The sequence below is a fragment of the Manis javanica genome, chromosome 1 (assembly GCF_040802235.1).
Source record: "Manis javanica isolate MJ-LG chromosome 1, MJ_LKY, whole genome shotgun sequence".
NCBI lineage: Eukaryota > Metazoa > Chordata > Mammalia > Pholidota > Manidae > Manis > Manis javanica.
Window position 1 is genome coordinate 104,460,963 of NC_133156.1, and position 27,325 is coordinate 104,488,287.

The 27,325-nt window shown below is 36.5% G+C and overlaps 1 protein-coding gene across 1 annotated transcript in view; it reads right to left on the reverse strand.

Annotated features, from left to right (window-relative positions):
• The window catches only part of NDUFAF2 (NADH:ubiquinone oxidoreductase complex assembly factor 2), a 166,716-nt gene that overhangs the window by 61,620 nt on the left and 77,771 nt on the right, over window positions 1-27,325 (reverse strand). Inside the window, exon 2 of the mRNA XM_037022286.2 lies at window positions 13,796-13,885. Coding sequence (XP_036878181.1) covers window positions 13,796-13,885 — 90 coding nt within the window. The remainder of the gene's footprint in view (window positions 1-13,795; window positions 13,886-27,325) is intronic.

Below are 27,325 nucleotides of genomic sequence, written 5' to 3' on the forward strand. Positions count from 1 at the left end.
TGTATTTTTCGAGGAAGTTGTCCATTTCTTCTAGGTTTTCCAGCTTGTTGGCATATAGGTTTTCACAGTAGTCTTTAATAATTCTTTGTATTTCTGTGGAGTCTGTCATGATTTTTCCATTCTCATTTCTGATTATGTTGATTTGTGTTGATTCTCTTTTTCTCTTAATAAGTTTGGCTAGAGGCTTATCTATTTTGTTTATTTTCTCAAAGAACCAGGTCTTGGTTTTGTTGATTTTTGCTATTGTTTTATTCTTCTCAATTTTGTTTATTTCTTCTCTGATCTTTATTATGTCCCTCCTTCTGCTGACTTTAGGCCTCATTTGTTCTTCTTTTTCCAGTTTCGATAATTGTGATGTTAGACTATTCATTTGGGATTGTTCTTCCTTCTTCAAGTGTGCCTGGATCGCTATATACTTTCCTCTTAAGACTGCTTTCGCTGCGTCCCACAGAAGTTGGGGCTTTGTGTTGTTGTTGTCATTTGTTTCTATATATTCCTTGCTCTCTATTTTGATTTGTTCATTGATCCATTGATTATTTAGAAGCATGTTCTTAAGCCTCCATGTATTTGTGAGCCTTTTTGTTTTCTTTGTAGGATTTATTTCTACTTTTATACCTTTGTGGTCTGAAAAATTGGTTGGTAGAATTTCAATATTTTGGAATTTACTGAGGCTCTTTTTGTGAGCTAGTATGTGGTCTATTCTGGAGAATGTTCCATGTGCACTTGAGAAGAATGTATATCCTGTTGCTTTTGGATGTAGAGTGTTATAGATGTCTATTAGGTCCATCTGTTGTAGTGTGTTGTTCAGTGCCTGTGTGTCCTTACTTATTTTCTGCCCGGTGGATCTATCCTTTGGGGTGAGTGGTGTGTTGAAGTCTCCTAAAATGAATGCATTGCAGTCTATTTCCCTCTTTAGTTCTGTTAGTATTTGTTTCACATATGCTGGTGCTCCTGTATTGGGTGCATATATATTTAGAATGGTTATATCCTCTTGTTGGACTGAGCCCTTTATCATTATGTAGTATCCTTCTTTATCTCTTATTACTTTCTTTGTTTTGAAGTCTATTTTGTCTGATATTAGTACTGCAACCCCTGCTTTCTTCTCACTGTTGTTTGCCTGAAATATGTTTTTCCATCCCTTGACTTTTAGTCTGTGCTTGTCTTTGGGTTTAAGGTGAGTTTCTTGTAAGCAGCATATAGATGGGTCTTGCTTTTTTATCCATTCTATTACTCTGTGTCTTTTGATTGGTGCATTAAGTCCATTTACATTTAGGGTGACTATTGAGAGATATGTACTAATTGCCATTGCAGGCTTTAGATTCGTGGTTACCAAAGGCTCAAGGTTAGCTTCTTTAGTATCTTACTGCCTAACTTAGCTCGCTTATTGAGCTGTTATATACACTGTCTGGAGATTCTTTTCTTCTCTCCCTTCTTATTCCTCCTCCTCCATTCTTCATATGTTGTGTGTTTTGTTCTGTGCTCTTTTTAGGAGTGCTTCCATCTAGAGTAGTCCCTGTAGGATGCCCTCTAGAGGTGGTTTGTGGGAAGCAAATTCCCTCAGCTTTTGCTTGTCTGGGAATTGTTTAATCCCGCCATCATATTTAAATGATAGTCGTGCTGGATACAGTATCCTTGGTTCAAGGCCCTTCTGTTTCATTGCATTAAATATATCATGCCATTGTCTTCTGGCCTGTAGGGTTTCTGTCGAGAAGTCTGATGTTAGCCTGATGGGTTTTCCTTTATAGGTGACCTTTTTCTCTCTAGCTGCCTTTAAAACTCTTTGCTTGTCCTTGATCCTTGCCATTTTAATTACTATGTGTCTTGGTGTTGTCTTCCTTGGATCCTTTCTGTTGGGGGTTCTGTGTAATTCTATGGTCTGTTCAATTATTTCCTCCCCCAGTTTGGGGAAGTTTTCAGCAATTATTTCTTCAAAGAGACTTTCTATCCCTTTTCCTCTTTCTTCTTCTTCTGGTACCCCTATAATACGAATATTATTCCTTTTGGATTGGTCACATAGTTCTCTTAGTGTTGTTTCATTCCTGGAGATCCTTTTATCTCTCTCTCTGTCAGCTTCTATACATTCCTGTTCTCTGGCTTCTATTCCTTCAATGGCCTCTTGCATCTTATCCATTCTGCTTATAAATCCTTCCAAAGATTGTTTCACTTCTGTGATCTCCTTCCTGACATCTGTGATCTCCCTCCGGACTTCATCCCATTGCTCTTGCATTTTTCTCTGCATCTCATTCCATTGCTCTTGCTTTTTTCTCTGCATCTCTGTCAGCATGTTCATGATTTTTATTTTGAATTCTTTTTCAGGAGGACTGGTTAGGTCTGTCTCCTTCTCAGGTGTTGTCTCTGTGATCTTTGTCTGCCTGTAGTTTTGCCTTTTCATGGTGATAGAGATAGTTTGCAGAGCTGGTACGAGTGACCGCTGGAAGAGCTTCCCTTCTTGTTGGTTTGTGGTCTTCCTCTCCTGGGAGAACAGCGACTTCTAGTGGCTTATGCTTGTCAGCTGTGAGCAGACAGGGCTTCTGCTACCTGCCGGTTTGCTATGGAGTTTATCTCCCCTATTGCTGTGGGCTTGGCCTGGCTGGGGCTGCTACTCCAAAATGGTGGAGCCCCATTGGAGGGGGAGCGGCCGGGAGGCTATTTATCTCCGTAAGGGGCCTCTGTGCTCCCTGTTGCCCAGTGGGTTAGAGTGCCCAGAGATCCCCAGATTCCCTGCCTCTGGTCTAAGTGTCCTGTCCTGCCCCTTTAAGATTTCCAAAAAGCACTCCCCTTCGCAAGGCGCTGGGTTCTTGCAGGTGTGGATGTGGTCTGGATGTTGTCCTGTGTCCTCTGGTCTCTATTTTAGGAAGAGTTTTCTTTGTTATATTTTCATAGATCTATGTGTTTTTGGGAGGAGATTTCCACTGCTCTACTCATGCCACCATCCTGCCCTTATGTTTAGTTTTATGCCAAAAAATTTGGAAACTTAGATGAAATGGCCAGATTCCAAAGAAATAACCTACCTAAAGGTCATTCAAGAAGAAATACGTAACCTGAATATTCTAAATCTAAAAGTCTGTCAAATACAGGTAGACCTCATCTTATTGCCTTCACTTTATTGTACTTTGCAGATACTTCATTTTTCACAAATTGAAGGTCTGTGGCAACACTGCATTAAGCAAGTCTATTGGTGTCATTTTTCCAAAAGCAACTTTGTGTCTCTGTGTCATATTTTGGCAATTCTTGCAATATTTCAAACTTTGTCATTATTATATTTGTTATGGTTACCTGTGATTGGTGATTACCACTCACTGAAAGCTCAGATAATTGGTAACATTTTTTAGCAATTAAAGTATTGTTTAATTAAGGTATGTACATTGTATTTTAGGCATAATGCTATTGCATTCTTAACAGACTACAGTATAGTGTAGATGTAACTTATACAGGCATTGGGAAATAAAAAAATTCATTGGACTTGATTTACTGCAATATTCACTTTATTGTGGTAGTCTGGAACTGAAGCTGTAGTATCTCCAAGGTAGGCCTGTATTTAAAGAAATAATACTAACCTACACAAATTCTTGCAGAATATTAAGAAAGGAATATATCCAAACTCATTCATGAGATAATGAAAGAAAAAAAGAATTACTAACCAATATCCATCAAGAACACATAAAAAGAGTAACACATCAGGAACAAGGCAAGTATGTCCATTCTTATTTCTTCTTACTCAACAATGTACTGGAGGTTCTAGCCCGTGAAAACAGGCAAGATTTAAAATAATTAAAGGCATCCAGGTTGCAAAGAAAGATCCAAAATGTCTTTATTCACAAGCAACAGGATCTTCTATGTAGAAAATCTGATGAAATCGACAGAAATGCTATTATAATTATAATTAATAGCTGACTTGGCATAGTTGCAGGATAAAAGACCAGTATCCAAAAACCTATTCATATTTATGATAGCAACAAACAATCAGAAATTCAAATTGAGAAAATATTATCATTTGCATGCATCAAAAAATGTGAAATACTTAGGAGTAAATCTGACAAAAGATGAACAATACCTAAACAATGAAAACTACAAATTTTGATGAGGGAAATTAAAGAAGGCCTGAACTGAAAGAAGTGACACACAGTGTGAAGGTGTCAAGAGATCCTTATTAAGATGTCAGTTCTTTGACAAGTGCTCTATAGATCCAATACAATCACAACCAAAATCCCAGGAGGCATTTTTGTACAAATTAGGATGATTCTAAAATCCATATGAAAATGCAAAGGACCTGGGATAGCCAAAACAAGTTCAAGAAAGAATAAAGAACAGTGCCTGATAGCAATACTTACAAAGCTACTGTTCCAAGTGAACCAAGTCCTTAGTCAAAAAGCCAGGAAGGACCTGAAACCAGGCAATGGCCATTTGAGTGAGATGGAAAGTAGAACTTGTGTGGCCTTAGCAGAATCACGTGAATGAGCCTGAAGCATACTGTAGGATGTCTTTTTCTTCTACTGATGGTGTCCCTTGCTGTACAAAAGCTTTTTAGTTTTATATACTCCTACTTGTTCATTTTTGCTTTTGTTTCCCTTGCCTGTGGAGATATGTTCATGAAGAAGTTGTTTATGTTTATATTCAAGGGAGTTTTGTCTATATTTTCTCATAAGAGTTTTATGGTTTCATGACTTACATTCAGGTCATTGGTCCATTTCGAGTTAACTTTTGTATATGGAGTTAGACAGTAATTCAGTTTCATTCTCTCACATGTACCTGTCCAGTTTTGCCAACATCCACTGTTGAAGAGGCTGTCATTTTCCCATTGTATATTCATGGCTCCTTTATCATATATTAATTGACTATGCTTCATTTAATATCTGGACTCTCTATTCTATTCCACTGGTCTATGGGTCTGTTCCTGTGCCAGTACCAAATTGTCTTGATTACTGTGGCTTTGTAGTAGAGCTTGAAGTTGGGAACCAAGATCCCCCCTTCTTTATTCTTCCTTCTCAGGATTGCTTTGGCTATTTGGGGCCTTTTGTGGCTCCATATGAATTTTAGAACTATTCGTTCCGGTTTGTTGAAGAATGCTGTCGGTATGTTGATAGGGATTGCACTGAATCCATAGAATGCTTTAGGCAGGATGGCCATTTTAACATTAATACGTCCTGCCCAAGAGCATGGGATGAATTTTCATTTATTGGTATCTTCTTTGATCTCTCTTAGGAGTGTTATAGTTTTCAGGGTATAGGTCTTTCACTTCCTTGGTTAGGTTTATTCCTAGGTATTTTATTCTTTTTCATGCAATTGTGAATGGAATTGTTTTCCTGATTTCTCTTTCTGCTAGTTCATCATTAGTGTACAGGAAAGCAACAGATTTCTGTGTATTAATTTTGTATTGTACAACTTTGCTGAATTCAGATAATAGTTCTAGTAGTTTTGGAGTGGATTCTTTATTGTTTTTTATGTATAATATCATGTCATTTGCAAACTGTGACAGTTTGACTTCTTCCTTCCCAATCTGGATGCATTTTTTTTCTTTGTGTTGTCTGATTGCTGTGGCTAGGACCATGTTGACTAAAAGTGGGGAGAGTGGGCATCCTTGTCTTGTTCCCGACCTTAGGTGAAAAGCCTTCAGCTTCTCGCTGTTAAGTATGATGTTGGCTGTGGGTTTGTCATATATGGCATTTATTATGTTGAGGTACTTGCCCTCTATACCCATTTTGTTGAGAGCTTTTATCATGAATGGATGTTGAATTTTGTCAAATGCTTTTTCAGCAACTATGGAAATGATCATGTGATTTTTGTCTTTCATTTTGTTGATGTGGTGGATGATGTTGATGGATTTTTGAATGTTGTACCATTTTTGCATCCCTGAGATGAATCCCACTTGGTCATGGTGTAGGATCCCCTTGTATTTTTGAATTTGGTTTGCTAATATTTTGTTCAGTATTTTTGCATCTATATTCATCAGGGATATTGGTCTGCAGTTCTCTTTTTTTGTGGTGTCTTTGCCTGGTTTTGGTATTAGAGTGATGTAGGCATCATAGAATGAGTTTGGAAGTATTCCCTCCTCTTCTATTTTTTGGAAAACTTTAAGGAGAATGCGTATTATGTTTTCTCTAAATGTCTGATAAAATTCAGTGGTGGATCCATCTGGTCCAGGAATTTTGTTCTTGGGTAGTTTTTTAATTACTGATTCAATTTTATTGCTGGTAATTGGTCTGTTTAGATTTTCTGTTTCTTCCTTGGTAAGTCTTTGAAGGTTGTATTTTTCTAGAAAGTCGTCCATTTCTTTTAGATTATTCAGTTTATTAGAATATAGATTTTCATAGTATTCTCTAATGATTCTTTGTATTTCTGTGGGGTCCATCATGATTTTTCCTTTCTCATTTCTGATTCTGTTTATGTGTGTAGATTCTCTTTTTTCCTTAATAAGTCTTGCTAGGGGTTAATCTGTTTTGTTTATTTTCTCAAAAACCAGTTCTTGGTTTCATTCATTTTTTCTATTGTTTTATTCTCCTCAATTTTATTTATTTCTTCTCTGATCTTTATTATGTCTCTCCTTTTGCTGACTCTGGGCTTCATTTGTTCTTCTTTTTCCAGTTTCAATAATTGTGACTTTAGACTATTCATTTGGGATTGTTCTAACTTCCTTACTAGGACTGGAATGCTATATACTTCCCTCTTAGAACTGTCTTCACTGCATCCTACAGAAGTTGGGATGTTGTGCTGTTGTTTTCATTTATCTCCATATATTGCTTGATCTCTGTTTTAATTTGGTCATTGATCCATTGATTACTTAGCAGCATGTTATTAAGCCTCCATATGTTTGTGAGCCTTTTTGTTTTCTTTGTATAATTTATTTCCAGTTTTATACTTTTGTCATCTGAGAAGTTGGTTGGTATAATTTCAATCATTTTGAATTTACTAAGGTTCTTTTTGTGGCCTAGTATGTGGTCTATTCTGGAAAATATTCTGTGTGCACTTGAGAAGAATGTGTATCCTGCTGCTTTTGGGTGGAAAGTTCTGTAGATATCTGTTAGGTCCATCTGTTCTACTGTGTTGTTCAGTGCCTCTGTCTCCTTACTTATTTTCTGTCTGGTTGATCTGTTCTTTCGAGAGAGGGAATGTTGAAGTCTCCTAGAATGAATGCATTACATTCTATTTCCCCTTTTAATTCTGTTAGTATTTGTTTCACATATGTACATGCTCCTGTGTAGGGTACATAGATATTTATAATGGTTATATCCTCTTGTTGGATTGACCCATTTATCATTATGTAATGTCCTTCTTTGTCTCTTGTGACTTTCTTTGTTTTGAAGTCTATTTGGTCTGATACAACTACTGCAACACCTGCTTTTTTCTCCCTATTAGTTGCATGAAATATCTTTTTCCATCCCTTCATTTTTAGTCTGTGTATGTCTTTGGGTTTTAAGTGAACTCTTGTAGAGAGCATATCATTGGGTCTTGTTTTTTTATCCATCCAGTGACTCTATGTCTTTTGATTGGTGCATTCAGACCATTTACATTTAGGGTGATTATCGATAGGTATGTACTTATTGCCACTGCAGGCTTTAGATTCAATAGGTTGAAGGGTAACTTCCTTACTATCTAAGAGTCTGACTTGACTCACTTAATATGCTATTACAAATATAATCTAAAGGTTGTTTTTTTCCCTTCTTTTTCTTCCTCCTCCTTTCTTTATATATTAGGTATCATATTCTGTACTCTTTGTCTATCCCTTTTTATTACCTCTGATGACAGTTATTTAGCCTTAGGAACACTTCCATCTATAGCAGTCCCTCCAAAATACACTGTAGAGATTGGTTATGGGAGGTAAATTCTCTCAGCTTTTGCTTATCTGGAAATTGTTTAATCTTTCCTTTAAATTTAAATGATAGTCTTGCTGGATAAAGTATTCTTGGTTCAAGGCCCTTCTGCTTCATTGCATTAACTATATCATGCCACTCCCTTCTAGCTTGCAAGGTTTCTACTGAGAAGTCTGATGATAGCCTGATGGGTTTTCCCTTGTATGTGATCTTATTTCTCTCTCAGGCTGCTTTTAATAGTCTGTCCTTTTCCTGGATCTTTGTCATTTTAATTACTATATGTCTGGTGTTGTCCTCTTTGGGTCCCTTGTGTTGGGAGATCTGTGCACCTCCATCGCCTGAGAGACTATCTCCTTTCCCAGTTTGGGGAAGTTTTTAGCAATTACTTCCTCAAACACACTTTCTGTCTCTTCTTCTCTCTCTTCTTCTGGTACCCCTATATTACAAATATTGTTCCGTTTGCTTTGGTCACACAATTCTCTCAGTATTCTTTCATTCTTAGAGATCCTTTTTTCTCTCTGTTCCTCAACTTCTTTGTATTCCTCTTCCCTAGTTTCTATTTATCGTCTCCTCTACCATGTCTAATCTGCTTTTAATACCCTCCGTTGTATTCTTCAATGATTGGATCTCCATACTAAATTTGTTCCTGAGTTCTTAAATATTTTTCTGTACCTCCATGAGGATGCTGATGATTTTTATTTTGAAACTCTTTCAGGAAGATTCATGAGGTTGATTTCATTTGAATCTTTTTCAGGTGTATTCATAATTTTGCTTTGAACCAGGTTCCTTTGACATTTCATAATGTCTGTGGTGCCCTCTAGTGCCCAGAAGCTCTACCCTCTGGAGCTACTCAGCCCCTCGAGCAATGTCGGGGGTCACAGGGGAGCAGTGTTGGTGCTGGGGGGAGGAAAGAGGTGTTTCCTGCTTCCCGGCTGCTATGCCTGTCTCCACTGCCAGAACCAGTGGGCTGAATGCATAGGTGTAAGCCTCTATGCTTTGTTTGTAGCTGCTGCAGGTGGGGCTTCCCTCTGACTGGCCTGACACTATGGCAGGGGTTGCTGGTTTGTGAGCCTGAGCCAGGTGCAGACTAGCCGGGAGGAAGACATAGCAGGCTGCGTATCACAACGGGGGGCATTCAAGCTGTGTAGCCAGCCAAGGGGATGGAGCCCCTGAAGTTCACTTAAGCTCCCAACCTGCTGGGCAGACTGCACCCAAACAATTTTGTCTGCCTGTCCTTTCTCCTGAGCAGTAAGCTCTGTGCAATCCTTGCTCCTTTAGCAGCCCTCTTGCTTCTAGGAAGTCTCTCAGACTGCCCACCCAGATCAGCTGGATATGAATCCCTGTTTTCTACAAGCAGCTGGAATCTCCTTCTCTCCAGGTATTCCGCATGTCTTAAGCTTTCCAACCTCACTAAATCACCAGGGCACCATGCAATGTAGGTTCATGCTCCCAGAGGAGATTCCAGGGCTAGGTGTTCAGTAGTCCCAGGCCTCCACTCCCGCCCTGCTCTTTTTCTCTTCCTCCCACAGTGAGCTGGGGTGGGGGAAGGGCTTGTGCCCCGCCGGGTTACAGTTTTGGTACATTACCCTGTTTCATGAGGTCTGCTCTTTTCTCCAGGTGTATGCAGTCTGGCACAGCCTTCTTTCCTGTTGCTCTTTCAGGATTAGTTGTATTAAGTTATATTTTCGTATTATATGTGGTTTTAGGAAGAGGTCTCTGTCTCACCTCTCACACTGCCACCTTTAATCCAATCTCATCTGGATGTCTTTCTTTTTAAAATGAACTATTTTCAGCAAGTCAGCAATTCCCCAAAATGTCTCTTCCATAGGTACTTTCAATTTTAAAATGCATTCATTCAACAAATATTGATTGAACTTGCATTTATTTTGTGTTAAGGATTGAACCAGGCCTTGAGAACACAGTGAATACAAGGTAAGGACCCTACCCTAGAGAATTTTTAAGTCCAGAGAGGAGAAGTATGTAAGTAAAGGGGGAATAATCTACAGTCTGTTAAGTGTTATACTTGGAAGAGGCATATGAAGTGATATGAAAAACAAAAAGGAATATACCAAAAATACCACCTACCACTAGGTCTCAAGGGGTGAAGTCACAAAGACTTCCAAAGGAATCAATGCCTATTTAAAAGTTGCAGTGTCATAAGAACTAATCAGGTTATTAATGAGGTAGGCAATATAACATTCAGAGTAAAGACTGAAGATAATGTGGGTTCCAATCTTGGTTATAGCTGCTGTTTGTAGTTAGGGAGATATTTAACCCCTCTGAACTTCATTTGGAGGAATCAAAAGAGAATTTACTCAAGTTCTCACCACCACATGTATATATCTACTTGCATTTGTGTCAATATACTGTACTTTTCTGCTATTACCACTGATGAACTTTCCATGCTTTTGTCAAAGGCCAGCTCTTCCACATGTACACTAGATCCTGTCCCACCTTGCCCTCTCAAGACTTTCTTTATCCTGTATCATTAATGTTTTCTTTCTGACTGGATCTTTCCTATCAATATTACAAAACTCAGTTACTTCTCCTGTCTTTGGAACAAGAGAAAGTAAAATTCATCTTGACTCCTATTTCTCCCCAAGCACTGTCTCAATACCCTCCTTTCTTTTACAGATAAATTCCTCATAAGCATTGTCTTGTCTATACTCACTTTCTCCAAATTTTCTCTTGTCATTCTTTTTTCTACCAAGTTTTTATCCCTAAAGCTCTACAGAATCATTTTGCCCATATCATTGACTTCCCTGTTCTTAAAGCCAAGAATTAATTCTCAGTCCTCATTCAACACAGCTGATCACTTCTCCTTGACATTTGGCTTCCAGCACATGAAAGTTTTCTTTTTTCTCCTACTTTTCTGGCTGTTCATTTTTTGTCTTCATTCTCTCTAAAACCTGGAGTAGCTAAGCAGTCAGTCTTTGAACTTCAAATCTTCTATTTACATTCATTCCCTTTGTGCTCTCATCTAGTCTCCTAGCTTTAAATACCATTTACTTGCTGTGAACTTCCAAATTTTATCTCCAGCTCAAACTTTTCCACTAAATTCTTGGCTTATATATACAACTTAATATCTGTATTTGATGTCTAACAGGCATCTCAAACTTCACATTTCCCTAATCGCATTCCCCACTCCTTAAATTTGCTCCTTCCACAGTCTTGCCCTTCTGTCAACAGCAACTCCATTTTTCTAGGTGAGACTCAAAATTTTAACAGTCATCACTGACCTTTTTCTCTTACATTCCACATCAAATCTGTCAGTAAATCCCATCGGCTCAACTTTTATAATAGATCCAGAATGTGACTACTTCTTTCCACCGCCACATTACTCTGTTCCAAGTCACACTTATCCCTGGCCCAAATTATTACAAGAGCCTTTTGTCTCCATGTTGTGCCCATGCCCCACTTAGTCTCTTTGCAATGATGCAGCAAGAGTAATCCTGTTAGATATAACTCAGAGCATAGTACTACTCTTCAGACCCTCCAATGTCTTCCAATTTCAGAGTAACAGCCAGAGTCCTTAGAATGGTCTATATGGTCCTACAAGATTAAATATCCTATTATTTTTCTAACTTCAACCCTACTTTCTCTCTGGCTTTATTCCAGTCATACTGGCTTCGTTGCTGTTCCTTAAACACCTAAGTATGCTCATGCCTCAGGGCTTTTGTACTTACTCTCTAGGAATGTTCCTGTGCTGCTTACCTGCATAGCCACCTCCTTCTGTCCTTACTATAAATTGTCCTCTCAGCAAGGCCTTTTCTATACACTACTTAAAACTGCAGAACTCTTCCTAATACTCCCAATCCCTTTCCCTGCTTTATTTTCTGTGGCCATAATATACATGTAGTTATATATCTGATATACTATATTTCTCCCACACACTTGCCCACTCCAGAATGTAAACTCCATGGGTGCAGAGGTCCTTAATAGATGTTTATTAAAGAAATGAATTAAAAAGGGCACACTGTCAAGTATTTATTGTGGTAGCATATGCAGCTGGTAGGTACCTCTACTACTAATAATTAACAAATATAGTATTCATGTGGATCTGAAAATAATTCAGATTCATTTGGTATTGCCATTACTTAGAAGTCTTTTTCTCTCTTTTACTTTTTAAAGTAGTGTTTTGTGTGTTTATACTGTAATTTTATTTTTCATGAATACAGAGCTCTTATTTTTTACATTTAATTGATGTGTAACACCATAAAAATAATTTTAGTTCCAGTGTTTGGTTGATACACTTGTTTTAAGGAAATATCCCATGGGATAGTTATGCTGACTTAGTAGATCAGAACAGAGCCATAAAAAGCATTAAATTTCATTCTAATTCTCTGAACATCTCAAAGGCTGAAAAATGAGTCATTACCTATTTGTTTATTTATAATTTATTTCTATAAACATTTTAATTCTACACTATTATTGGAAAAAAAAGGATAAAAGAGGCTCATTATAAAAAGATACAAGCATTATTCGAGAATTACAAATGTAGCTTATAACACTGTTAAGTTTGTTAAAATAAGAAAACTCAATCACTCCTACAACTTGCCGGTTTATGTTCTGTATTTCTTCAAAAAGTCTCTGGTATCTACCCATTTTTATGTTCTTTTCTCATAGTTCTAGTTCATATTTTAATAGCTAAGAAGAAGAAATGGAAAAGATATTGCCAGGGAAATTATTTACTGGCATAAAAGTAACTGAATGCCAACAGCTACCATGGTATCATGGCATCATGCTACACCCACTGGGAAGCAATGCATTTATTGCTTAGAGTGTGTAAACTGTATAACCCAGGCAATTTATCTAATCTTTCTAGGCCTTAGATTCCCTATCTATTAAATGTGTACAATTACAGTTTTCACCTCATGGGATTGTTTTGATTAAAAAAATATAATGATTGTACAGCAATGGCATAATATCAGTTATACAGGTAAACACTTGGTAAGTGTTAAGTGATATAATAAGATAGGTATCGATATTTTAGTTAAAGTTATTTTTGTTGCAAATAACAAAGGCTAACTTAGGCTAGATTTCATGTATTCAATATGTATTTATTGTACACTTACTATGTGCCTTCCCATGTACCAGACATTTGGTTAAGAACTGGTAAGGAAAAAGGGGGAGCTTATAACAAGGATATGGGGTGCCTTTAGAACTCAAAGGCAGACTTGCAGCTGAACTTCATTCAGAAACAAATGGAACTGGGAACTGGAAAGTTGTTGGAAACCTGGGAGATATTTTGTCTTACTTATATACTTAGAAGTATCCTTATTCTATCAGACTTATATACTTTTTTGAAGACTAGTTCCCGTTTTCTTCTTAGTAGGTCAGCTTTTTCTGCAACAAAGCTTAAATAGTGGATAGAAGATAGCCACCCAAAAGCTACCAAGTTCATATGTTATTGTTTGAGCCATACTGACAGACTGAATGGAACTATTTATCTCTCTTTGATCTTTTACCTTAATTCCAAAGTCCTGACAGAGGGACCAAGTGTCCATCCTTGTCTAAACAGGGGGTCAGCTAACAGGGTCATTGTTAAGTTGAACAAATATTCTTAATAGTATCTATAGCAAGTATTATCTACAATTTATAAAAAAGGAAACTAAGATTGGGAATTATAAGTTACTGTCCCAAATTCATTGGGGTAGCGAGTACCAAAAACAAGATTCAGACCCTGGGATTGTGTAAGTGCAGGGTCAGCTCATGAAAATGAGCGCCTCTCCAGTTATGCATCTTGTAACTCAGTGTCGTCCCAGCTCTGATAAAGCTTAATGGTTCTTCTCACCAGACATGTGTTCCCTTACCAGAATGTGGTACCTTCAGAACTTTCAAAGAAATGCAATGTTTAAAAAAAAATTGGATTCAATTGTAAACGTTTTTGCAAAGAGAATAAACATGTAATTACATATGCTCTGACAGATTTTGTATATAGTTTAAAATTTGCCTTCCAGAAGATACTACTAAAAGCAAAGACTTACCTTCCCATTCTGTTGGGATATCCCCTACTTCATAGTCTACTTCTCTTTCATTTGCTGCTTCTACAATTCTTTTCTCTCGAATAGTTTGTCCTATAAGACAAAAATGATTATTGCATTTTTAAATAGACCCATGACACAGTAGTTACTACAGCGTTTTCTTTTTGGATATTGCACACCCCTGTAAGTGGTAAAGGAATTAACAGGAAAAAGAATAGGCCATTTATCAATAAGTCTGTTATGAAAAGCAATTTCTAAACTACTGCAAAATTTAATTTCCTACCATACTAGGCAAAACGAATTTTCTTAGAATAAAGCTAAATTCTGTGTATATAAAAAGAGCAACCAATTAATCTTAAGGCATTAATGCCTAAAACAAACCATTTTAATCAACAAAGTGTTGGACTTCTTCAAATGCTGCAAGTATATACATTAAAGGTGCCATTAGCTGCCTCTATTGAATGGCCCAAAAGAATGGACATTCCTGACACTCACACGTATGTAATGGACCACAAGACCCTACTGTCACTGTCCCCACAGGACACTGACAAACCCAAGGATACAAAGGCATGAGCTGAATTCTGTGGCCCATCTAAATGACTACTCTCAAGGGGATCTAAATGATGAGGGATAAAAATGGGTGGGTTTAGGGAATGGTGTGAGATCAACCTCCGGAGAAGGATGTTGGCAATGCAGAAAACAGTAAAGCAGAGAGGACAATAAAGAAAAAGGTGGACAGAGGTCATGGGTAGGATGGGAATGCCTACTGATCACATTTCTCAATAATAAAAAGTTGATTAGTGTGTATTTTAGGTTCATTTATAAAAGGCCTAAAATAATTTAGTATTTTCTCAATTTCAGAGAGTGTTCTTATCTCCATGTGAAAATGATTGTTTTAGGTGATGGGAAAAAAGATGGTGGAGTAGGAAGGCAAGGTGGAAGCCTCCTCCCACACATACACCAAGAAAGCAGCTACAGTAAATACAACTAACCCAGAAAACAACCTGAAGACTGCAGTACAGACAACTTACACCTGGTGAAGAGAAGACTGCACAGAAAAGGGTGAAGGGGCAGAGCCATGATAAATCAGGACCCCAGTCCTTCCCCCATCCCAGCCCATAAGCAGGAAGAAGAGGAATGGAGCAGGGAGGGGCTAAGCACTCAGGAAGTCTGCACACCTGGCCCTGGAGATCTGCTCTGGGAACAGAAGTCTACATTTTATAGGGCTTTGGTGATTAAGGGGGCTGGACACCAGGGAGAGCTGGAGCACTCTGGAAGGCTGAGACTCCAGTCCCTTACAGAGGACAGGCACATTCCTCTGTTGGTCCTGCTGAAACCTAATACAGAGGCAGCCATTGGAAAGATTTACCAGCAGCAGGCAAGGTGCAGGAGGGGTGAGGGTTGAATAGAGCTCTCTCCACAGGAGAAAGGGCAGGTGAATGACACTTTCCCAGCTTTCCCTCAGCTCAGTTGGTTGGGCATGCTCAGGAGCCCCAGATACTGCACCCCACTGGAGAGTGGCTCAGTCTTGAGATGCTTACCTAACACCCACCCACCCAACCACCCACCAAGACCACTCAGCCCAGCAGCATCACACATTGCCGCCTGGCAGGGGAAGGGAGACTTCGCTGTCTGGCAGGCAGAGGGACACAGCTTTCTCAATCTTCTCTCAACTTAACTGGAGAGGGGCCTTTAGGAGCCAGCAACAAATGCTCCTTCTTCATCACTGGTGACCCTGTGCCATGCTCCCCTGTGCACCCACCCCTGCTGACCCTGTCAGCCCAGCAGCACAACCATCACTGCAGGGAAGGCAGAAGGCAGCCCTGCCCACAATGATCCCAGCACAAGCGCTGCTGCTTGGTTCACAAATGGAGGGCTAGGGAGCTGCCAGCCGCTGGGGACTGAGATCAGCCCCTGTCAGCAGACAGACAGAAAGGTGCCCCCTCTCCCCCGCAACTATCCTATCAGAAGCACCAGCTACATGGCTCACAAAGGGCCTTTGCTGACAAAGATCAGCCACTGCTGGCAGGTAGGAGAAAGGCAATCTTTTCTGCCTATACCCTACAAACAGCAACTGGGGCTCTACCACAAAAGAGTACCAGGCACTGGAAGTAAAGAGTCTTGAGCTTCTGGGCACCACAGGACACCTTTTTCATAAAGCCATTACTCTCTATACCAGGAGGCATTGTAGATCTATCTAATACAAAGGAAGTAACACAGAAACACAGACAAAATGAGGAGGCAGAGGAATATGTTCCAAAAAGAACAAGATAAGACACCAGAAAGAAGGCTAAGTGAAAGAGATCACCAATCTTCTTGATAAAGATTTTAAAGCAAGAGTCATAAATATACTCACTGATCTGTGGAAAAGTATTGAAGATCCTAGGGAAGACTTCAACAAAGAGATTGAAGAGTTGAAAAAGAGCCACTCAGAGATGAAGAATACAGTAACTGAAATGAAAAAAACAATGTAAGGAATGAATAATAGATTGCTGCAAGTAGAAGAGACAATCAATGAGCTGGAAATTAGAGGACAGGAAAACAATGAAGCTGAGGAACAGAGAGAAAAAAGAATGTCTGGAAATGAGAGGATGCTAAGAGAGCTGTGTGGACAACTCCAAACAAACAATATTTGCATAACAGGGGTACCAGAAAAAGAGATAGAAAAAGGAGTAGAAAGTCTCTTTGAAGAAATAATTGCTGAAAACTTCCCGAATCTAGGGAAAGAAACAGACACCCAGGTCCTGGAAATACAAAGAGCCCCTAACAAAAGGAATCCCAGGAAGACAACCCAAGACATATAATAATTAAAATGACAGAGATTAATGATAAAAAGAGGGTATTCAAAGCAGCTAAAGAGAGGCAAAAGATTAGTTATAAAGGAAACCCCATCAGGCTTTAAGCAAACTTCTCACAGAAACTTTACAAGCCAGAAGAGAGTGGCATGAAACATTTGATGTATTGAAACAAAAGGACCTTCAACAAAGAGTCCTCTACTAAGCAAGCTTATCATGCAAAATTGGAGGAGAGATTAAAAGTTTCCCAGGTAAATGAAGTTACAGGAATTCTCCACCACTAAACTGGCCTTACAGGATATATTAAAGGGACTTCTGTATTTGGAAATGTTCTTAAGCCTAAATATTTTTCAGAAGTGAACATATACTCACAGTAAAAGTAGGACACAAATGACTTAGCAAGCAACTATGAAGTTAAAAAAACAAAACAAAAGTAATAGGAGCAACTATACATAAAATCAGTCAAGGAATACACAAAATTGCAGATTATGACACAATACATCAAGTGTAGAAGAGAAGAAGAAAAAGGAAGTACTTTTAGACTGTGTTTGAAATGGAGCAACCATCAACTTAATACAGACCATTATGTATTTAGAAAACTATCCATGAACCTTATGGTAACCACAAACCTAAAACCTATAATAGATACAAAAATTTTTTTAAAAAATAAATCCAATCACAACATTAAAGAAAACCATCAAATAACAAGAGAAGAGTATATGAGAGAAAGAAAGGAACAGAGAGGAACTACAAAAACAACAGAAAACAATTAATAAAATGACAATAAGTACATACTTATAAATAATTACCTTAAATGTAAATTGACTGAATGAACCAATCAAAAGACATAGGGTGGCAGAATGTATAAAGAAACAGAACCATCTATATGCCTACAAGAGACTCATATCAAACCTAAAGACATACACAGACTGACAGTGAAGGGATGGGAAAAGATATTTCATGAAAATAACAGGGAAAAAGCAGGAGTAGCAGTTCTTATATCAGACAAAACAGACTTCAAAGAAAGTAACAAGAGACAAAGAAGGATGTTACATAATGATAAAGGGGTCAGTCCACCAAGAGGATATAACCATTATAAATATCTATGCACCCAACACAGGAGCACATAAATATGTAAAACAATACTAACAGAATTAGAGGGGAAAATAGATTACAACACATTAATTGTAGGAGATTTTGACACACCACTCACATCAGTAGACAGATCAACCAGACAGAAAATAAACAAGGAAACAGAGGTACTGAACAACATATTAGATTAAATGGACTTAACAGATATCTACAGAACACTCCAACAAAAAGCAGCAGGATACACATTTTTCTCAAGTGCACATCAAGTGTTTTCCGGAACAGATAACACACTAAGCCACAAAAAAAGCCTCAATAAATTCAGAAAGACTGAAATTGTATCAAGCAATTTCTCAGACCACAATGGTTGAAACTAGAAATAAATTACATGAAGAAAACAAAAAAGCCACAACACATGGAGGTTAAACAGCATTCTTCAAAATAATAAATGCATCGATGAACAAATCAAAGTAGAAATCAAGCAATACATGGAGACAAATGAAAACAAAAATACAACAATTCAAAATTTGTGGGATGATGCAAAAGCAGTTCAAAGAAGGAAGTACTTAGCAATACAGGCCTACCTCAATAAACTAGAACAATCCCAAATAAACAGTCTAAAATCACAACTAAAGAAACTAGAAAAAGAAGAACAAATGAAACCCAAAGTTAGTAGAAGGAGAGACCTAATAAAGGTCAGAGCAGAAATAAAGTAGAGAAGAATAAAACAATAGAAAAAATTAATGAAACCAAGAGCTGGTTCTTTGAGAAAATAAACAAAACAGACAAACTCCTACCCAGACTTATCAAGAAAAAAAGAGAGTACACCAGTAACAAAATCAGAAATGAAAAAGGAATACTCAAAATGTATACCACAGAAATATAAAGAATTATTAGAGAACTCTATAAAAAATATGCTGACAAATTGTACAACCTAGAAGAAATAGAAAACTTCCTAGAAAATGCAACCTTCTAAGACTGACCCAGGAAGAAACAGGAAATCTTACCAGTAAAAAAATTGAATTAGTAATCAAAAAGCTCCTAAAAAACAAAAGTCCAGCACCAGATAGGCTCACAGCTGAATTCTATCATACACTTAAAGAAAAGCTAATACCCATCCTCAAAGTATTCCAAAAAGTAGATGAGGAGGGAATACTTACAAACTCATTCTATGAGGTCAGCATCAACACTACCAAAAAGGAAAACTATAGACCAATATCCCTTATAAACATAGATGCAAAAATCCTCAATAAAATATTAGCAAACCAAATTAAAAAATACATCAAAAGTATCATCCATCACGACCAAGTGGAATTTATTCCAGGATGCAAGAATGGCATGATATTCATAAGTCAATCAACATGGTACCTCACATTAACAAATGGATAAAAATCACAAGATCATCTCAATAGATGCTGAAAAGCATTTGACAAAACATCCATTCATGATAAAAACTCTCAACAAAATGGATATAGAGGAAACATACCTCAATATAAAAAGCCCATTTATGACAGACCCACAGCTAACATCATACTAAATGATGAAAAAGCTGAAAGCTTTTCCTCTAAGATCAGGAACAAAACAAGGATGCCCACTCTCACCACTTTCATTCAACATAGCACTGGAGGTCTTAGCCATGACAATCAGACAACACAAAGAGAAGAAAGGCACCCAAACTCGTAAAGATGTAAAACTATTTGCAGATGACATGATATATTATATAGAAAACCCTACAGATGCCACCAAAAAAACTATTAGAACTAATAACTGGATTCAGCAAAGTTGCAGGATACAATATTAATACACAGAAATCTGTTGTGTTCCTATAAACTCACAATGAACTAGCAGAAAGAGAAATCAGGAAAACAACTCCATTTATAATTGCATCAAAAAGAATAAAATACTTAGGAATAAACCTAACCAAGGAGTGGAAGACCTGTACTCTGTAAACTATAAGACACTCATGAGAGAAATGAAAGAAGACACCAAGAAATGGAAATCTATCCTGTACTCATGGCCATTCTGCTTAAAGCAATTTACAGATTCAGTGCAATCCCTATCAAAATACCAACAGCATTTTTCAATGAACTAGAGCAAATAATCTTAAAATTCAAATGTGAACCAGAAAAGACACTGAATAGCCAAAGCAATCCTGAAAAAGAACAAAGCTGGTGGAATTATGCTCCCTGACTTCAAGCGGTACTTCAAAGCTACAGCAATCAAAACAACTTGGTACTGGCATAAGAACAGACCCATAGATCAGAGGAAAAGAATAGATAGCCAAGATATAAACCCACACATATATGGTCAATTAATGTATGATAAAGGAGCCATAGATACACAACAGGGAAAAGACAGTCTCTTCAATAACTGGTGTTGGGAAAACTGGATAGCTACATGCAAGAGAATGAAACTGGATTACTGTCTAACTCCATTCACAACAGAAAACTTGAATTAAATATATGAATGTAAGACATGACACCATAAAACTCTTAGAAGAAAACATAGGCAGAAACCTCCTGAATATTAAGTATAAGCAATTTTTCCTGGGCACATCTCCTCAGGCAAGGGAAACAAAATAAAGAACGAACAAGTGGGACTACATCCAACTAAAACTAAAAAGCTTCTGCATAGCAAAGGACACCATCAACAGAATAGAAAGGTAGCCTACAGGATGGGAGAATATATTCTTAAATGATTTATCTGATAAGGGGTTAATATCCAAAATAAATAAAGAATTCATATAATTCAACACCAAAAAAACAAATCACCCAGTTAAAAATTGGGCAGAGGATCTGAACAGATATTTTTCCAAAGAAGAAATACCAATGGCCAACAGGCACATGAAAAGATGCTCCACATTGCTAATTATCAGGGAAAGCAAATCAAAACCATAATGAAGTATGACCTCACACCAGTTAGAATGGCCACTATCCAAAAGATAAGAAATAACAAGTGTTGGTACATATACACAATGGAATATTATTCAGCCATAAAAAAAATCCGCCATTGTGACAGCAGGGATGCACCTAGATGGTATTATGCTAAGTGAAGTAAGCCAGGCAGAGAAAGAGAAATATTCTACATGACTTCACTTACTTGTGGAATCTAAAAACCAAACAAAACAAAATGAACAAAACATCAGTAGACCCACAGACACTGAGTGACTGGTGATTACCAGGGCAGAGGAGTGGGCAAGTAGGTGGGAGGGTGAGGAGGATAAAAGGGCAAAAATTCTTTATCATGATATAAATTGATCACAGGGATGGTAGTACAGCATGGATAATATAGGCACTGATTCTGTAACATTTTCCTATGTGGACTGCACTACTTGGGTTGAGGATTTAATAATACAGATAATTTTTGAAGCACTGTGTTGTATTCTTGAAACATAAGACTATGTATCAACTATACTTCAATAAAAAAACTTTTTAAGATTAAAAAAATTAGCACATACTCCAGTGTGGTACAAATGAATATAATCAAGTATTAGATTTTCACTTTGAGAGTCTAACTTGAACACTTAGGCTATCAACAGGTTAAGAGAAAATCTGAAAGAATTAATGAAAACAATGGTAAATTATTACTAGAAGAGAATTATAGACTTATGCCACTTATAAAATTTGGGCCTAGCCCAAAATTTATTTTCAGATTTGAAATGTAGAAAATATGAATGATTATTTGTTTTCTAGATCCAAGTAGTTTCATAGAAATCAAGTAGTTCTTGGTCATTTTATCAAAGATCATAAAAAAGTCAAGGACTGCATCATTAGGTACTGTTACTAATTCACAGAATAAATGACAGTTTTAAATATGAGTAATTTAGTGAAAATAAATAGAATACATTTTGTGTACATTAATCTTAATTTTTAAAATGTTTATTAATCCATGAAATTACTATTACCCTTCATTAATCTATTTAATTCAGTTACCATCAGGCATTACATATCATTAATGAACAGAAATCTATTCTGATATAGAATGAGACCACATAATCATATAATGAAATGTGGTATCAGCTTAATAGCAACTATACTAATATTTGTGACCCAGATTCCTGAGTATAAAAATTGGGCTCAGTTGGTGAGACATTGAGGTGTCAGTAATTTTCAAACTCTTTTCCTTAAAAGTATCTTCAATAGAGAACTTAACGAAACTGTTGAAAGCAGGGCTTCTCTGGTTGAAGCAAGGGTCAAGTACCACTCACCTTTCTCCCCTCTTGTTCCCTGGAGGCAACCTCCTCACACTCCTAGGCTCTAAGGTGCCCTGTGAAAATCAGTGATTCAGACCAAGTATTCCAGTTTAGAGACTGCAAAATCCATTCAAAAACACATTATTAGCTCCCCAAACAAAATCAAGGTTTTGTGAATGGCAGAAAGACCATCATATATTTTGCTTCTTTCCCTATCCTATCTTTCACATAGTTGGCCAAGTGATCTGTCACAAACTCCTGAATAATCACGTGTAAAACAATGTAGGATTTTTCCTGCAGTGCCATACCCATAGGAGGTATAAGGCCTGTTTCATTTGTGGAGCTATGATTTAAGGCTGGAAAGTGACTTAGGCATGCTTCCAATTTTTAGACCGACTGAGTTCAGTGAGAAATCATCTTCTCACCTTGGAGCAAGAAGTGCTTAGGAAGAGACAACAAAAGTCTGAATAGCAAAGGGAAAAAAAAAAACTTCAAATTCCTAGGTCCTCAAGGAAGCAGGCCTTCATGGGAGAGGCATTCTCAATACTTGAGTCTTCACATCTGAAGGCTGCAGTGAAGGACAAGGTGGTAGTCTGAGGTTGGACTGACATGCAGTGAATGGAAAGACAAGAGAGAAAATTTCAGCAAGAACAACTTATTTATAGATCCCATTATTTCAGTCATTAGTTTAAACCTTCTCTACAAAACTTTACCTTGGCTAATAACTAATAAATTGGATGACACAAATTTTACGTTTGTTCTCTAGTCTAGTTCACTGGTAGAAACACTTAACAACAAATTGTGATTTTACCAAATGGACGACTGTTAGAGCATGAAAAGGAAGGTTGGTCCCATCTTATTTATCAAGGTTTCAATAAAGATGATTCATCCTGATATTTTTACCTGTTTATTCTTCATTTTACATTGACATTCAAGAAGATAAGGACTACTCACAAATACTGAAGACCTGCAAAATGGTAATACTACTTTAACATATTTGTCTCCAAAAACATTGAGCAAGGAAGTAGATTGCCTCTATTCAAAAGTGTACTGGTAATGTGTATTAGGATATTTACCTTCAAAAGAGTCAAATGGACTTTTAAAATTCTTTATTCTTAGGACTAAATGATAAAGCTTAAATTTTTCGACTATAAGCTTCCAGGATCCAGAGATCATATAATTTAATCTAATTTAACAACATATTAATAACATTACATTAATGTACCTTATTAATGTTATTTGACTCATTTAGAAGATGAGCAGGATATTTATTGAGCAACAGTTATGTGTATGGTACTTAATAGCCACTTTTTATTTTATTTATTCATTATTAATTAATTCTCACAACAATCTTTATTTTTATAATTGAGTAAACTAGAGTCCAAAGAAAATGTTATAGATGAGGAAAGGTGTGCGTTGGGTTATACCTAATTTTCACATGGAAATTTACGAAAATGTATTATTACAGTCACTGCCTATACTACAAAACCAGATGTGCCAACATCATAAAATTAGGGTCATGTTGCCTCCCTTTATTTTTTCTGTCTCTTTAACAACCCAGTTTAAAAATCACTTTGCATATACTTCCCAATTTTCCCTTTGCTTTGCACCAAAGAGCAACCTAACTATTGTGTGACAACAGCACCACCTATTGGCTGGCAAAAGAACTGGAATAATCCAAAATAGCATCTGCTTCCTTGCTCTTCAGAAAGACTGTGAACAATTTGGGCTCTCCTTTTCTGCCACTGTTCATTATTGCAACCACTTAAAAATTTTTTTAGTTGAATTAAATCCACTTGTGAAATCTTTTTCACATGCCTATTTTTCTCTACTCAAGTCTTTTGTAGCTTTTAAAATATAAATTTTAGGATTATTTTTTCTAGTTCCGTGAAAAATACTATTGATATTTTAATAGGGATTTTATTGAATCTGTATATTGCTTTGGGTAGTACAGACATTTTAATAGTATTAATTCTTTCAATCCATGAGTACAATGTATCTTTCTATATATTTGTGTCACGTTCAATTTCTTTGATCAATGTCTTAAGGTTTTCAGAGTACTGCCCTTTCACCTCTCTGGTTGAAGTTAACCTAGGTATTCTTTCTTTTTGATGCAGTTGTACAAGGGATTGCTTTCTAAATTTCTAACAGCTCATTATTAATATATAGAAATTCAACAGATTTGTGTATCTTAATTTTGTATCCTACAACAATACTGAATTCATCTATTAGTTCTAATAAGTTTTGGGGGGAGTCTTTAGGCTTTTCTATATGTAGTGACATGTTGTCTGCAAACAGTGACAGTTTCACTTTTTCCTTACCAATTAGGAATCCTTTCATTTCTTTTTCTTTTCTGACTGCTGTCACTAGACTTCCAGTACTAGGTTGAATAAAATGGTGAGAGAGGACATCCTTGTCTTGTTTCTGTCGTAGAGGAGAAGTTTTCAGCTCTTCACCATTGAGTATGATGTTAGCTGTGGGTCTGTTACATGTGGCTCTTACTATGTTGAAGTATGTACCTTCTCTACCTAGTTTATTCAGAATTTTTATCATGAATCAATGTTGAATTTTGTCAAATGCTTTTCTGCATTTATAGAAATGATGTGACTTTTACCCTTCATTTTGTTAATGTGGTATGTCATCTTGATTTATTTGTGGATATTGAACCTCCTTGAACCCCTGGAATAAGTCTCACTTGATAGTAGTGAATGATCCTTTTAATGTATTTTGATTTCAGTTTGTTAGTATTTTATTGAGAATTTTTGGATTTTTGTTCATCAGATACTGGTCTGTAATTTTATTCAGGTAGTGTCTTCGGTTTTGATACTAGTATAACGCTGGCTTCCAAGAATGAATTTGGAAGCATTCCTTCCTCTTCTATTTTTTGGAATAGTTTGAGAAAGACAGGTATTAACTTTTCTTTAAATCTTGCTAGAATTCACCTTTAAGACATCTGGTCCTATACTTCTGTTTGTTGGGAATTTTTTGATTGCCAATTAAATTTAGTTACTAGTAATCTGTCTGGTCAGATTTTCTATTTCTTCCTGACTCAGTATTAGAAGACTATATGTTTCTAGGTTTTTATCCATTTCTTCTATGTTGTCCAATTGGTTGGCATATAATTTTTTGTGGTAGTCTCTTATGTATTTCTGTCCTTTGTATTTCTGTGGTGTCAGCTGCAACTTCTCTTTCACTTCTGATTTTATTTATTTGAGTCCCGTTGTTTTTTTCTTGTTGAGTCTGGCTAAAGGTGCATCAATTTTGCTCATCATTTCATTGATCTTTTCTGATTTTTTTTTTTTAGTCTCTCATTTATTTCCACTCTAATCTTTATTTCCTTCCTTCAGCTAACTTTGGGCTTTGTTCTTTGTAGTTCCTTTAGGTTGAATGTTAAATTGTTTGAGATTTTTCTTATTTCTTGAGGTAGACCTGTATATACACATCCCTCAAGGAACTGCTTTTACTGCATCCCAAAGAGTTTTAATGGTTGTTTCCATTTTCATTTATCTCTAGGTATTTTTAATTTATTTTTTGATATCTTTGTTGACACATTGGTTATTTAGTAGCATGCTGTTCGGTTAGTATATGTTTGTGTTTTTTCCAGTATTTTCTTGTAATTGATTTCTAGTTTCATAATGTTGTGGTTGAGAAAGATACTTAATACAATTTCAATTTTCTTAAATTTACTGAGATTTATTTTCTGGCCTATCATATGATCTGTCTTGGAAAATGTTCCATGGACATTTGAAAAAAAATGTTCCTGCTGTTTTTGGATGGAATATTCTGTATCTATCTGTTAAGATCATCTGGTCTAATGTGTTGTTCAAAACCACTGTTTCATTGTTGATTTTCTGTCTGGATGACTGGGTTGTTAAAGTCCCCTACTATTATTATATTACAGTTTTTGTTAAAGTCTTTTTTCTCTGATAAAAAAAATTGCTACCCCAGCTCTTTTTTTCCTTCTGTTTGCATGGAGTATCTTTCCATCCCTTCACTTTCATTTTGTATATGTCTTTAGGTCTAAAGTGAGTCTCTTGTAGGCAGCATATAGATGGGTACTGTTTTTCTTTTATCCATTCAATCACTTTACATCTTTTGACTGGAGCATTTAGTCCATTTACATTTATAGTTCTTCTCTGTTCCTTTCTTCTCTTGCTCTCTTCCCTTGTAATTCAATGGTTTTCTTTAGTGTTATGCTTGGATTTCTTTCTCCTTATTTTTTAAGCATCAATTATAGGTTACCAGTTCATATAATTACTGGTCTGTGGTTACCAGTAAGTTCATATATAATATCCTATGTATATAGGAGTCTATATTAAGTTGATTGTTGCTTAAGTTCAAACACATTTTAATAGCATTTTACTCCCCTTCTCATTTTATGTAGATGACATCATATTTTATGCCTCTAATTTTGTGTATCCCTTAACTAATTTTTGAAGATATAATTGGTTTTACTACTTCTGTGTTTTAATATTTATAACTGACTGACCTACTACTACCTTTACTGTATGTTTGCTTTTACTAGTGAAACTTTTTCCTTTTATAATTTTCTCACTTCTAGTTACGGCCTTCTCTTTTCCAATTGAGTAAGTCCCATAACATTTCTTATGGATAAAAGCCAAATCAATAAAGAAATTGAATACTAGATCATATCATACTGGGCCCTAGAAAAACTCATGTATTGAATTAAAAATCTGGTAAAATATCATGACCCATACAATGGTATCATAAGAAATATTCCAGGTAAAAATATATCAAATCAATCAAAAGGTATCAAGGATACTTGTTCATTACACAGTACAGTCCACTTGCAAAAACAATAGAAGAAAGTCACATCAGATATTGGTATGAAGGATAATAGAAAAATAACAAATATAAATTTTCTTCTAGGACTATGAAATATTAGCAAAACTGACCCAAGGTTACTGAGAGTGTGGGAAAATGAACAAGCTCTTATTACTCTTTGGAATTCAAATTAGCCAGTGTGAATTGTGAAACCAAGTGTTTCCTTCTCTAGACTACCAAGAAACTTAGGAGTATGACCACAGGTTATTGTTAGTCAGTTAATTATGATATTTTATATTTTCTCTATTGGTTGATTATTTTTTAATAAGAAGCACTTTTCTCTTTAAGAATAAAAGCAAATGGAGACTTTAATTAATTAATTAACTTATTTATATTTTGGTATCATTAATATAAAATCACATGGACAACATTGTAGTTACTAGATTCCCCCGTTATCAAGTCCCCACCACATACCCCATTATAGTCACTGTTCATCAGCATAGTAAGATGCTATAGAGTCACTACTTGTCTTCGCTCTGATATACTGCCTTCCCCATGCCTCTCCCCTATGTTATGTGTGCTAATCATAATACCCCTTATTTCCCTTCTTTCTCCCTTCCCACCCACTGCCGCAGTCCCCTTCCCTTTGGCAACTGTTAGTCCATTCTTGGG